This window comes from Bombina bombina, chromosome 6 (genome assembly GCF_027579735.1).
Source record: "Bombina bombina isolate aBomBom1 chromosome 6, aBomBom1.pri, whole genome shotgun sequence".
NCBI classification, from domain to species: Eukaryota; Metazoa; Chordata; class Amphibia; order Anura; family Bombinatoridae; genus Bombina; species Bombina bombina.
Genome location: NC_069504.1, coordinates 373,162,139 through 373,175,805, shown reverse-complemented (window position 1 = coordinate 373,175,805; position 13,667 = coordinate 373,162,139). Strand labels below are relative to the sequence as shown.

Below are 13,667 nucleotides of genomic sequence, written 5' to 3'. Positions count from 1 at the left end.
TAATCGAATAGCTTGTAAATTGAAGTATAATTATAAAGCTATATAGAATAGTACAATATCCACACTTAGTGGTAATTATTGTGTTGTTGTTTTCTTCTCATAAATTAGAGCTGTTACACAATATACTTGGAATTATATCAACTAAAGTATTATTATTACTCTGTATTCTGTCTAAGGGACATGAAACCCACATTTTTTTCTTTCATGATTTAGAAAGAGCATACAATTATAAACAGCTTTCTAATTTGCTTCATTCTCTTGATATTCTTTGCTGAAAAGCATATCTAGATATGCTTAGTAGCTGCTGCTTGGTAGCTGCACATAGATGCCTCCTGTGATTGGTTCACTGTGTGCATTGCTATTTCTTCATTAAAGTATATCTAAAGAATAAAGCAAATTAGGTAATAGAAGTAAATTGGAATGTTGTTTAAAATGATATTCTCTACCTTTATCATGAAAAAAAAAATGTTTGGGTATAGTGTCCCTTTAAGTGAAGGTGCACATTCACATTAGTGTTGCTGAGTTGGAAGTGGTCAGTAATACAACTCAGATTAGAAGTTTATAAATTGCACACACTCACACAGTGATTCTATTAAACCTTTGAAGTAATAAAAGTTATGTTTTAATTTTAATTTGATCCTTTTGGTCTAATTTACAAGTCTGTAAGTGCACCTTTTTTAGTCTCAATCCCTTCAGTGATTTAGACTATATTCGCAAATTGATTTTGTGCACCAGCACTCTAGCTCATAAGGTATATATACTCATCAAACCAGACAGAGCACCCCCGTTCCCAATATTGGTGTAGTGCTAGTGCCACTCCTTCTTTCTTGAAGAGAAAGAGAGAGCACAAAAGAGAAGGGGGAGAGAGAGAGAGAGAGAGAGAGAGCGCAAAAGAGAAGGGGGAGAGAGCAAAAGGGGTGGTGAAAGAATCCACCTGGATGGATTCTTTCACCACCCTGCCTTTTTCGCAATCCACCTGGATGCAGCGTAAGTTGACAGCATCTATTTTTCATTCAACAGTTTTGCATAACCAACACGGTTAATAATATACTTTTTACCTCTGTGATTACCTTGTATTTAAGTTTCTGCAGACTGTCCCCTTATTTTAGTTCTTTTGACAGACATGAATTTTAAACAAAATATATACAAAGCACCTTGCCAGCTCCAAATTCATGTGCAAATTGGGATAGGGTAGCTGCTTATACCCCATACATCATAGATAGTTTAAGAAAATCCCACAGCATGACATGGCATTATTAAGGGTTAACACACCAGAAATGTTGCCTGTTTGTTTGGACATTCATGTTCCAATAAACAATTGATGGTAACTACAAGGTGCTTTGGGATTTTGTTCAAATAGACATGAAGTTTAGCCAATCAGTGCTGACTCCTAGGTAACTTTGAGTGCGTGAGCAGAATGTTGTTATCTATGTAGCCCACATGAACTAACGCCCTCTAGCTGTGAAAACTGTCAAAATGTCCTGAGATAAGAGTTGGCCTTCAAGGGCCTAGAAATTGGCATATGAGCCTACCGAGGTTTAGCTTTAAAAGAATACCAAGAGAAGAAAGAACATTTGATGATAAAAGTAAATTGGAAAGTTGTTTAAAATTACATGCCCTATATCAGACATCTTCAAACTTGGCCCTCCAAAAGGTTTTGGAGCTGGCTGAGCATCATGGGAAATGTAGTTCCAAAACCTCTGGAGGGCCACGTTTGAGGATGCCTGCCCTATATTAATCATGAAAGTTTAATTTTGACTAGACATTTAAATTACACAAAAAATTATAATTTGCAAGTGAACAACTAGACTTATCAGCCTAAGTCGGCGATCTACATCAGCTACCCCTCGCTGACAGTCCCTACACTGGCTCCAAATATACTGTAGAAAACAATTAAAAATATTAGCCCTAACCTATAAAGCATTCAACAGCCTCACTCACAACTATATTTCCACACTCATCTCCAAATATTCCCAACCTACCCTCTATGATCAACCTCTGACCTATGTCTCTCCACTCCTTTTATTTCAACTTCCCTCTCTTGCCTCCAAGACTTGCTCTGGTCCTCCGAAACTCTCTTTGGAGCAGGAACCGCCTCTTCCTGTACTAAATTGTTTTGTTTAGTCTGTTATATATTTCTATCGTAAAAGGGACGCTCAAGTCAAAATTAAACTTTCATGATTCAGATACAGCATGCAATTTTAAACAACTTTCTAATTTACTTCCATTAACAAAAGTTACGTTTTCTAAATCAACAGCTCCTACTGAGCATGTGCAAGAATTCACAGAATATACATACATGCAGGGGGATTGGAAATAGACATAACTTTGAAATTTTAGACAAAGTTTGCAACAGCATTAGGAATCCTTGTAAAAAAAAAAAAAGGTTTATTTAAGTGCACAAAACAAGAGCGACGTTTCGGACAGTGTTGTCCTTAATCATGCACGTTGCTCTTATTTTGTGCACTTAAATTAATCTTTTTTACAAGGATTCCTAGTGCTGTTGCAAACTTTGTCTAGGATATTGTACATGGGTCTTGGATGTGAGACATAGCAGCCTGCACAGGACACACTGGTGCTGAATTGTTTTGGTATTTAATAACTTTTACATTTTTTAGAAAAAATAAAAAAAATAATCTACTACTCATTTGCATTGTCTTGTTATCATGCTTTTGTTGATTATGCAAATCTACTGTATTTACTGGTTCTTTAACACAAATTTTCATTGTGTACCCTGCATTATGGAACTTTGTGGCACTATACAAATAAATAATAATAAAAAAATAACATCTAGTAGACTGATATCACTGTATGCAGTGCACAAGAGATCTGCATGCCAGAAATGGTTTTGTCAGGCTTGCCTTAGTGAATGTAGTATATTGTGCGAAGTATAACATTATTATATTCTCCTATTCAAATGTAGTAATGACAGATAATTACTATTTAATTCTAACATTCTGTGTGTGTATTCTCTTCTCTTCACATACAATAATATTTTTCTACAAACCTATTTGGTAAGAGAGTTTTTTAATCACAAGCCACAAGAAATTGCCCTCTTGGCTTTTCTGGGGAAATGTATGTCAAGATAAGAGTAATGCAATTTGTTAAGAGAACGTGAAAAAATAAAATATACAACTAACAGACTCGACTTGCAGCAATAACACAGTTATAAATATATATGCTAGCTGTGTGTAAACAATGGTCTATGAAATTTCCCTGACTTTTTGTAAGCATGTAATTTATGTTGAAGTTGAAAACTCCGTGTAAACTGTGTTAGTATGACGAGTACCATTTACTTGATAGGTATTACAATGTTATACAAAAAGTACTCTGAATACATACTAGTGTCATATGGCTACATCAGCAGCGTTCTATATATTTATTAATTCATATAAGTGTGTGTGTTATTTATATGGGTTCTAAAATATGGGGCCAGGAAAACTGAGGTTTTTTTTGGACATTCTAAAATGTTTCAAAGGAAATCTTGTGAGCCAGACTGTCTATTTGCAAGGCGGAGTCAGGGAGGGGCTAAGCCGCCACCTCAAAACTTAACAGACGGCTGGTCTCTCTGTAAGATCAGGTGAGGTTAACAGTAAGTTGCAAGCTTTAGAACAATCATTTTACAAGCTCCCATTAATACTTAGAACAGGCTTCAACAAACCCAGGAGGCTGGAAGCTGGCTCATAGAATTTTACCCTTGTCATCTAACTTTTTGGGTTAGTCTCCATCTATCTATATACAAATACCATTGTCTGACTCCTAAAAGTGTACCCCTAGCTCCTAAATATTCTTACTGGCTCCTAAATTTTAAACAGAGAACCAGCTCTTGAGAAAGCACATCAAAGAGAAATGAAGTACAAGGACATATTCTCCATACTTAAAAAAAAAAAAAAGGGGAAAAAAATAAAAACTTTACTGAACCGATTACAGTTGGTAGTGCTGCACTGCAATTTATGGAAATTGATATGGATAGTTCAAAGGGGCATGAAAATTATGGGTTTTTAAAAAACAAACAAAAAAACACAACAAAAAACAGAAGTTTCCTAATATATATATATATATATATATATATATATATATACATACATACACACACACACACATACAGTAGTATGCAAAAGTTTAGGCACCCCTGACAATTTCCATGATTTTCATTTATAAATAATCGGGTGTTTGGATCAACAATTTCATTTTGATCTATCAAATAACTGAAGGACACAGTAATATTTCAGTAGTGAAATGAGATTTATTGGATTAACAGAAAATGTGCAATATGCATCAAAACGAAATTAGACAGGTGCATACATTTGGGCACCCCAACAGAAATATTGCAATAATATTTAGTAGAGCCTCCTTTAGCAGAAATAACAGCCTCTAGACGCTTCCTATAGCCTGTAATGAGTGTCTGGATAAAGGTATTTTGGACCATTCCTCCTTGCAAAACATCTCCAGTTCTGTTAGGTTTAATGGTTGCCGAGCATGGACAGCCCGCTTTAAATCACCCCACAGATTTTCAATGATATTCAGGTCTGGGGACTGGGATTGCCATTCCAGAACATTGTACTTGTTCCGCTGCATAAATGCCAGAGGAGATTTTGAGCAGTGTTTTGGGTTGTTGTCTTGTTGAAATATCCAGCTCCGGCATAACTTCAACTTTGTGACTGATTCCTCAACATTATTCTCAAGTATCTGCTGATATTGAGTGGAATCCATGAGACCCTCAACTTTAACAAGACTCCCAGTTACGGCACTGGCCACACAGCATGATGGAACATCCACCAAATTTTACTGTGGCTAGCAAGTGGTTGTCTTGGAACGCTGTGTTCTTTTGCCGCCATGCATAACGCCCCTTGTTATGACCAAATAACTAAATCTTTGCTTCATCAGTCCACAGCACCTTCTTCCAAAATGAAGCTGGCTTGTCCAAATGTGCGTTTGCATACCTCAAGCGACTCTGTTTGTGGCGTGTGTGCAGAAAAGGCTTCTTCCGCATCACTCTCTCATACGCTGAATTGTTGAACGATGCACAGTGACACCATCTGCAGCAAGATGATGTTGTAGGTCTTTGGAGGTGGGCTGTGGGCTGTTTTTGACCGTTCTCACCATACTTTGCCTTTGCCTCTCCGATATTTTACTTCTGGCCTTAACAAGAACTGTGCCTGTGGCCTTCCATTTCCTCACTATGTTCCTCACAGTGGACACTGACATCTTAAATCTCTGATAGCTTTTTGTAGCCTTCCTCTATACCATAATGTTGAACAATCTTTGTTTTTAGGTAATTTGAGAGCCATTTTAAAGCTTCCATGTTGCCACTCTTCAGAGGAGAGTCAAAGAGAACAACAACTTGAAATACCTTTTCTCATGATTGGGTGCACCTGTCTATGAAGTTCAAGGCTTAATGGGCTCACCAAGCCAATTGTGTGTTCCAATTAATCAGTGCTAGGTAGTTACAGGTATTCAAATCAACAAAATGACAAGGGTGCCCAAATGTATGCACCTGTCTAATTTCATTTTGATGCATATTGCACATTTTCTGTTACTCCAATAAACCTCATTTCACTACTGAAATATTACTGTGTCCTTCAGTTATTTGATAGATTAAAATGAAATTGCTGATCCAAACACCCAATTATTTATAAATGAAAATCATGGAAATTGTCAGGGGTGCTTAAACATTTGCATACTACTGTGTGTGTATATATATATATATATATATATATATATAAATATAAAAAAAACATGTCCTGTTAGTCTAAAAATTAAAATAATCATCTCTAAATATAAATGTTTTCATGCAAAGATATTTTTAACACGATGGTGCACCAATATATTTTTTTAGTTTAATGTCCAGTTATTTTGAATAATTAACATTGTTAATGGAACAATTCAACACAGGACACAGCCAGAATATGACAACACATGTTTGTCTCTCAGATGAACAGAGACATAAGGGATTTAATGCCATATTACAGAATGGGTGATCATTATAACAACAGACATCATCTGCAGCACAGACTATGTTCTAAAGAATTCCCTACCTTTCCAAACATCTGGTAAGAGAGCCCATGAGAGCGCTTCACCATCAACAAATGCCAGAAATGTTTACATTGGGGTGTAGAATACAAATGAGCACAATACAAACTATACCTTTCTTTTAAAAAGCTATCCCATCTTCGTGGCTACAAAATCAACCATAACAATCTTACAGGTGGACTAGTGCAAGAGGAAATCTCACAGATGAAGTCACCCTCAAAATAATAAAATCCCAACCAATAATGCTGATTTAAAGTAAGTGTTGTATCCCTAAAACTGCAGGGGGGGGGGGATAAAAAAAAATAAGTAAAAGGAAAAAATAAAAAGCCCTAAACTGCATACTGGCAGACTGTCTGTCAGTACCGAAGTTTGTGGTGAGCAGTGGAGGGTAAGGGAAAAAAAGAGCTGCTTGGGAGGGATCAGGGAGTTGGAGGTGTCAGGTGGGAGGGTAATCGCTACACTACAGCTACATTTAACCTTACAAGCTACCTGATAAACCCCTTCACTGCCGGTAAATTTAGAAGTGTGGTGTGCAGCTGAAAAACAATGGCAAAGCCATGCATGTCTGCTATTTCCGAACAAAGGGGATCCCAGAGAAGCTCTTAAAATCATTTGTGTCATGATTGCACCACTTTAAATTCTGGTACACAAAAACCATGTAAACAAGAAGATTTAGATTAAATAATGCTCCCAGCTTACTGTGACAGAGAGGTAATAAATTGTTAATTTTCTATTGTTCTCTCTAAGGGCACGATGATCTAAAGCTCTCCACTCCAGCGTGATGATCTTAGAAGTCTCGTCATTAGCGAGCGGTCCCTCAAATAATTTTTTTAATATATTTTTTTGCTTGAGAAATGTTTCTCACTACGAAGGATTCTGGATGTGAAGAAGAGACTCCTACATTACAATATTTGGCTTAAAAAATCCCAATGATTTTATGTGGTTTCTCTCCATGCTGGCGAGTTTTTGATTTTCGAGTCCTAAGTACTGACTTTTGGGTAAACAGTAAAAAAAAAAAAAAGAGGAGGACTTAGTGTAAATAATTAGACAGATAAGATAGAGGTATGGTATCCCTGCTAGTTCAAGCAATTTCATTGGGTTCTGTTTTCAATTAACAGTAAAAGTCATTTCATATACTAAATTATACCTAAAGGTGCAATTTCCTATACATTTTAAATTCTAAAGCTGGTATAACAAGTCATTGTAAATACATTAAGGAGAAACCAATTGTACAGTACACTGTCCCTTCAAAATGTGTCTCAGGTGCAAAAATGTTAAGAAGCTCTGCTCTATGATGTGGCAGTGATGTGTGACTTTATGCAAAAGACCCATAGGTGGGTCACGCTAATTAAAAGTTAAGACAGACATAGACCTCTTGGTCATAGCGCCTAGGTAAAGAAGGACAAAACATATGTCAGCAATGTGTCACTTCTTCAGTTCAGAAGAGGCTTCTAAGCATTTGCATTAGGTCATACATATTGTGCAATGGGAAATTTCCTCCTGCACAAAACATAATTAGCGAAGAATGGTTACAATTTGAGTGGGCCTAACTTGATCATGCTTCACTACTTAATGTTCTATTGCATCTCTCTAATATGTAGCTGATTTAACACAGTTTTAAGATGTATTACTTTATTGAGATCAGCTATCACAGATAAAACTGCTAACAGCTGTTTACCATTTTTTATATTACTCAAAACAAAAACAAAAAAACAGCGTCTCTGTATTCTCAGTACAGGGTGGTTTTGCAGTGCTCAACAAAAAACATAAGCAAGACTTTTATAGGTAACTGCTCAACTGATGCCTCCAGACTCCTTAAGAGATTATCTTGTAATTATGCCCCACCTCATAAGTGTGATGATGAGTTAATGGGAATGAATGCATTTACTGTGGTGCATAAAAGCAGGATCGTATGACAGTAGTAGCTCTGAGGTATTGTGCCAAGGTTGAGATGATGCATATGGGAAAAACTAAATTTACTAAAAGCTCCTACAGTCTCTCCTACCTCAGACCAGTGCCTATGTTATTGTCAGCAGCTGAATTACTAAAAGGGATATTCTGGTACATAAATGACATGCACTAATTCATTAAAGCAAACTTTGTTTTTATTCCCCACAATACATAGGAAAAGTCCTGTTAAGGAGCTGCAATGCCTGTGGCTCCTGAGTGCATGTCCCTTTAAGCGCATTCACATCTCCACTACTTATTGAATCAGCTGCTCAGAACAACATAGCAACTGGTGAAGCTGGAGAGAACTTAACCCCTTAACGACACGGACGTATCCTGTACATTGCATGTCCTTAATCTTTCCCCTGTAAACTGCATTTTGCGCTATTAAAACAAGTCTCACTTCTGGAGGTATTGGGGGTACATAAAGTGGAGAGACACTCTCTGTTTAACCCCTTCAAAGAAAACCGGCAGATGATGTACAGGGTATGTTGGTTGTCAATAAGGGGTTAAAACAAATATTTTTTTCTCTGTTCAGTCTAAAAGAGATCATTTTGATATGCATTACATTTTTTTATTTAAAAATAAATTAAAAAAAAACACGTTCTTGTGCTGAGATTTTTTTTGAGTCTCATGATTGAGGGGTGTGTCAGTGTCCACCAATAGAAATGTGAGAGTCTTCCTCATCAGTCAGTGAGCTTTTATCCCATGGCTAAGTATAATAAACAGCTTTAAATAACCGTTTCATGCACAAAAACTATTTAGAAATGTCCTGTGCATGATATTGTTACACAGTGAGTCAATGTTCTTTCTAAATAAGTGCAATATAAACTTATGTTCAGTCTATTGCTTAATCGTCTAAGTGATAAGAAATGGACTGAACTTAAGTATCTATTGCACTTATTCATGTTAACATAGAAACTTGAAAGATTTTCTAGCTCACTTGAAGATAAATTACAGTACCAACAGAGTTATTTTTCATATTTTGGTATATTTTATTCTAAATGGGTAATGATAGATGGAATTTTGATCATTTCTAACCAAGTAAGCATAAAGCATGTGTCCTAAAATGTATTTATGGAGTTCATAACCCTATTAGGGCTCAAGGTCACATCCAGAAATTTTTGGCGAGTGATAAACTAAAAATAACCACTATATATATGTAAGCTGGAAATTCTTCATAGTTAGAGAAAGCACAGAAACACATACAAAAACACCATGCAAACAGCTGCAGTTCTTCTTGTGTTAAGATGCAAGATATAAATTCCCTTTAAAAAAAAAATAAAAAAAAGCGCTTCCCTTACAAATGGGAGTAGCAACCAAGGTTTGTTTTAGAGCTTCTTTATCGATGTAAAACAAAGTGGTAACAAATCCCAGAATGCTCAGCAAAAGCCATAAGTAAATAGATCAATAGTAATCTACTCTGGAGGCGTGGGACTGCCCTAATAATAAAACTTTCTTCATTCATTTCTCACACCCACTAACAAATAACAACTCCAAGCGCACGTATCTTGTCTGGGCAGAACCTCCCCTGAAACAAACACACTGCGCTAGAAGAAAACATTTAGCATGAAGGCAAATGATTGTCTGAACGTGGCACAGAAGCAAAATCAACACAGAACAAAAGCCGCCCCACCCTGGAAGGAGGGTGTGAAGTGAATGTCAGACACTGCACTGCATAGCCCCCTGCAGGCTTCTCCACCCTAAAATATAAAAATGTTGTGCAACTTGTGTGCACTCTATATAAGCCCCCTCATTACAGGCCTCATGTACCCCCATCAGCCGACAAGCGCACGCTGACTATAGTACATTATAGTTGCACTTTATACTGGAAACCCTTTCAACGCCAAAAAAACATAGGACTTTAACTCCTCTGCCAAAAAGGTTAATCCATTAATTAATTGCAAAAGAATTCAGGACATTAAGGATGAAGGTGAAAACTAGCTCTACATTTAGATTGCAGAATACCTATCTGCTAACAGTTTTCCTTCCCACAAGTGTGTTAAACCCTTAGCACACTCAATCAGTGAAAGAATTATACTTTTTCTAATAGTATTGGGCTTGAAAATAGTCATCTGATATTTAAAAGCAGAATGGAAAAAAATTCAACCAGGTTCCAGAAATAATAGGGTTGTTATTTTTTTTTTTAAAATGTCACTCATTCCTTGAAACAGGATGTCACAAGACAATTTTCCTATCAATGGAAAACAGACATGTTCCAAGATTAATAAATGGAGATCAAAGTATTTTGTACAGATGTCCTATATAGTTCCAGATGAGTTTATAATACATAATGTTAAAGTGTAGTTTGACATTGGCGATATTAACCTCTGCACTGCCATGGTTGCCAAGATTTTTAAAAATGTGTGTGTGTGGGGGGGGGGGGGTGTTGTGGCGCTTCATAATGTATAAGATTTAAGTTCAATGCAGTCCTTAGTTATTGCTGATCATTTGCAGGCACTTACCCTGGAGATGGACAGTGGCATGTTAAAATCCTTGCCTCCTTGTAGTCTAAACCCCCAGGGGGCTGGTCCATCCAGAGTCACCTTGTATTCCTCCATGTCACCAAACTGCAGACAAGAAAAAGGTTCACGTAATTGTTAAAAAGACGACCCCCAAAAAATAAAACTGTACACAAATATTGTAAATATTTTTAACATATTATTCTCGTTACAGCACTAAAGTAGTTAATCCATTTGGTTACCAGAGAGGTTGTATCCTCTCTAATAGCTAAATCATTAAACCGTTTTAGATAATGCACTAACAAAAGTTTCCCATGAAAAGTTCTAGCAAATAGCAACGAAGTCGAAAAGCCCTTAAGCTGTAGTAATAAATCCCCTTCCTGAGAGAGAGCAAAACAGAGAGGGCACAAGGTCACCCACTAGCAGCGCTTATGGGAGCTCCATACACCCCAACGTCTCCCCCACAATCTCACCAGGGCAGCAGGCGGAAGGAGGACAAGGCTGTGAGTCCTGCCAGCACTCCACGGCTCACAGGCTATATAAGGAGTGTAAGATGACACCCGGCTCCGAGGCCGGGGGATACAGGGAAATGAATCATGGTTTTGGTTTGGGAGGGACCAACGCTACAGCTCAGACATTCCCAGCTCCTAACAAGGGGGAGTTTACAGCGAGGGCGCATTCCTGGACACACAGAAGGCTCAGCCAGCTAGGCAGACATAAGACTGGGTATCTAAAGGAGGTCAGCAGCATTTCTGTGATGTGCTGCTACAGGGTCACAAAACCCCGACATGTATGAATGGTAGAGACTATGAACTAAAGCAGGTAACATGGTGTAGCAATGCTAACTCACGATGTAGTTTCTTTTTAGTTGAATTTTTAAAAATACAACTTGACACTTCTCAAACATGAGAACCACTAAACCCATCTTGTTGAAGAAAACCGCTATTGCTCCGTTATTTATAGTCATTCGTACACAATTTCTGTCAAGGCACCTTTCTAGTTCTGAACATATTCCTCGAAAACATCAGCACTGAACACACCGGCATCCAATTAGTTTACAACTTTAGAAGCACCCAGAAATACCTCCCATACCTATTCCTAGTGATTGTGAAATGACTTCTCACTTGTGTCACCAAGCAATTTCCTCCAGTCACCATAAAATTACTATTAGACAGTTACAGCTGCTTCCTTCCTAATGCCTCTAATCAATTTACACAGAAAAAACTTTTTTTTTTTGAGAGATGTTTTTGAAGGATCCCTGGTCACAAAGAGGTATTGTGGAAAAGTTTGACAAATATTTGGGTAGATTAACAAACAGAGATTGCAAGATCTCGATGAGAGAACATTCAATACAGAATTGAGAGATACATAAACATAGGAATTTCAAATAATGAAACCATTTAGATGACTGTTCAAATCAAAATAGCTGTAATTTTTTTATTTTATATTTTAATATGACTTAAATGCAAAACAGCACACACCTAGAACACATCATAGTGATTCCTTTGAAGTGTTACATTTATTAAAATAAAAAGGAATGGAACCACACACAGAAATAGAAACCCAAAATGGTACCCCATCCAGGGGCGGAACCATTTTTTTCTAGGCCCCCTCCCTGGCCCCTAATCTAACTAAAGCCGGATTTCCCACACGGCTATTGGCGAAGAGGTGGAAACATCACCTCTCACTCAAATAGTGTTCTGTCGTGGGCTGCCTTAGCAGCTTAGTGCGGTGAACGCTGCAAACAAATAAAGGAGCGTTCAGCATGAAGTATTTTATACTTCACGACTGCTAGTCCCCTTTATTGGTTCCAATGGTAAATTCTAGTGTTTCAGAAACGCTAGGATTTATCATCACTTTAGCTTACTTTTTAATGTAGATATGAAATTCAAATTCCCATGTGCAATGGCAGGCAACTACAAAAGTATTTTTCTTTGTTGTTGTGAGTTTAAGGTTTGAACTTTTCTCCAATCAGCACTCTAGCCGCAAATCACTTTTGTTGTAGCTAGAACTTTACACTATTTAAAATCAATTACGGAATATAATCAATACTTTGCGGTCGATTTATCAGCCCCTTCGCCCCGCTATGACTGCAGGTTATCACAAGAGAACCTACAGTCTGTATTTAACAAGCAACGGTCATCAGACCGCTGCTTCCCAAACCTTTTGCTAGCTCCTGCCCGCGCATAATTAGCTGTACGCGGGCAGGGGGCGGGATTGCACGCAAGTGCAAAATAGTGCTCGCGTGCAATGCAGAATTCTGTCCGCCAGAGGCGAGCTGTGGTGGACAGAGGCACGTATGTGCATCCCTGTCCGCCGCAGCTTGATAAATCGACCCCTTTAGATGGACTTTAATTGATCACTTCTAATGAAGATGCGTTTTAACTTATTTTTTAATCTAGCCGTGCCATTCTAATTCCCCGCCGCCCAATTTAAAACTTTTTTTTTTTTTGTGAGCTAACCGTTTGAACTGTTCTCCAATCAGCGCTATAGCTACACAAAAAGTGCCATACAGCTAAAGTGCTGATTGGAGAATAGTTCAAAACTTTAGCGCACCAAAAAAAAATATGTGTTGCATTGTGAGACCAAAGTGTGGGATATTAGAATGGCACAGCTAGATTAAAAGGTAAGTTACAGCACATCTTCATTAGAAGTGATCATTTAAAGTCCATCAAAAATATCACTTAGAATCCGGACCGGATTTTAAAACATGTAAAGTTTACCACTTCAAAGGGACAGTATACACTGATTTTCATATAACTGCATGTAAGACACTACTATAAAGAATAAGGGGCCCCATCCGATATGCAGCGACGCAAGATTTTGCGCGGGTTTGGTATCACATATACGGCGTAACATAGAAGTTACGCTCGTATATTTCTGCCTTCGCCCGTAGTTTTTTGCCCCATAGACTGATATTAAAAACCTGCGCAGTTTGGTATCCAATATACAGCGTAAGGACTTACGTGACGAAAATGGAGAAATCTTACTCCACTGTTTTTATCTTTTGAAGTATTTCTGGCAATGAACTTAGCCAAACTATTCTTGTAAGATCGAAATTCCTTAAGCTTCTGTTAGCGCCCTCACTATTCAGAATTTTCTATTTTTTCTGTATAAAAAGTTAGGACTTTTTTTCTCAGTGAGGTGTTTGGAATTACTATCTCCAGCGCTCTACTCACTCACTCAGTTACTTACTCCATTTTCACCTCGCCACAAAATGCAGGC

General features: G+C 37.6%; 1 protein-coding gene across 4 annotated transcripts in view; it reads right to left on the bottom strand.

Annotated features, from left to right (window-relative positions):
- PDLIM7 (PDZ and LIM domain 7) overlaps positions 1-11,048 on the bottom strand; it is a 188,671-nt gene extending 177,623 nt beyond the window's left edge. Inside the window, exons 1-2 of one of the 4 annotated variants that reach the window (XM_053717064.1) lie at positions 10,916-11,048; positions 10,446-10,550 (exon numbers count right to left, since the gene is read on the bottom strand). In XM_053717064.1, coding sequence (XP_053573039.1) covers positions 10,446-10,541 — 96 coding nt within the window. In that variant the 5' untranslated portion in view covers positions 10,542-10,550; positions 10,916-11,048. Of the gene's footprint in view, positions 1-10,445; positions 10,551-10,684 lie in introns of all 4 variants that reach the window. The other 3 variants (XM_053717063.1, XM_053717065.1, XM_053717066.1) reach the window with 3 other exon arrangements.
- Positions 11,049-13,667: the final 2,619 nt, after the last annotated feature.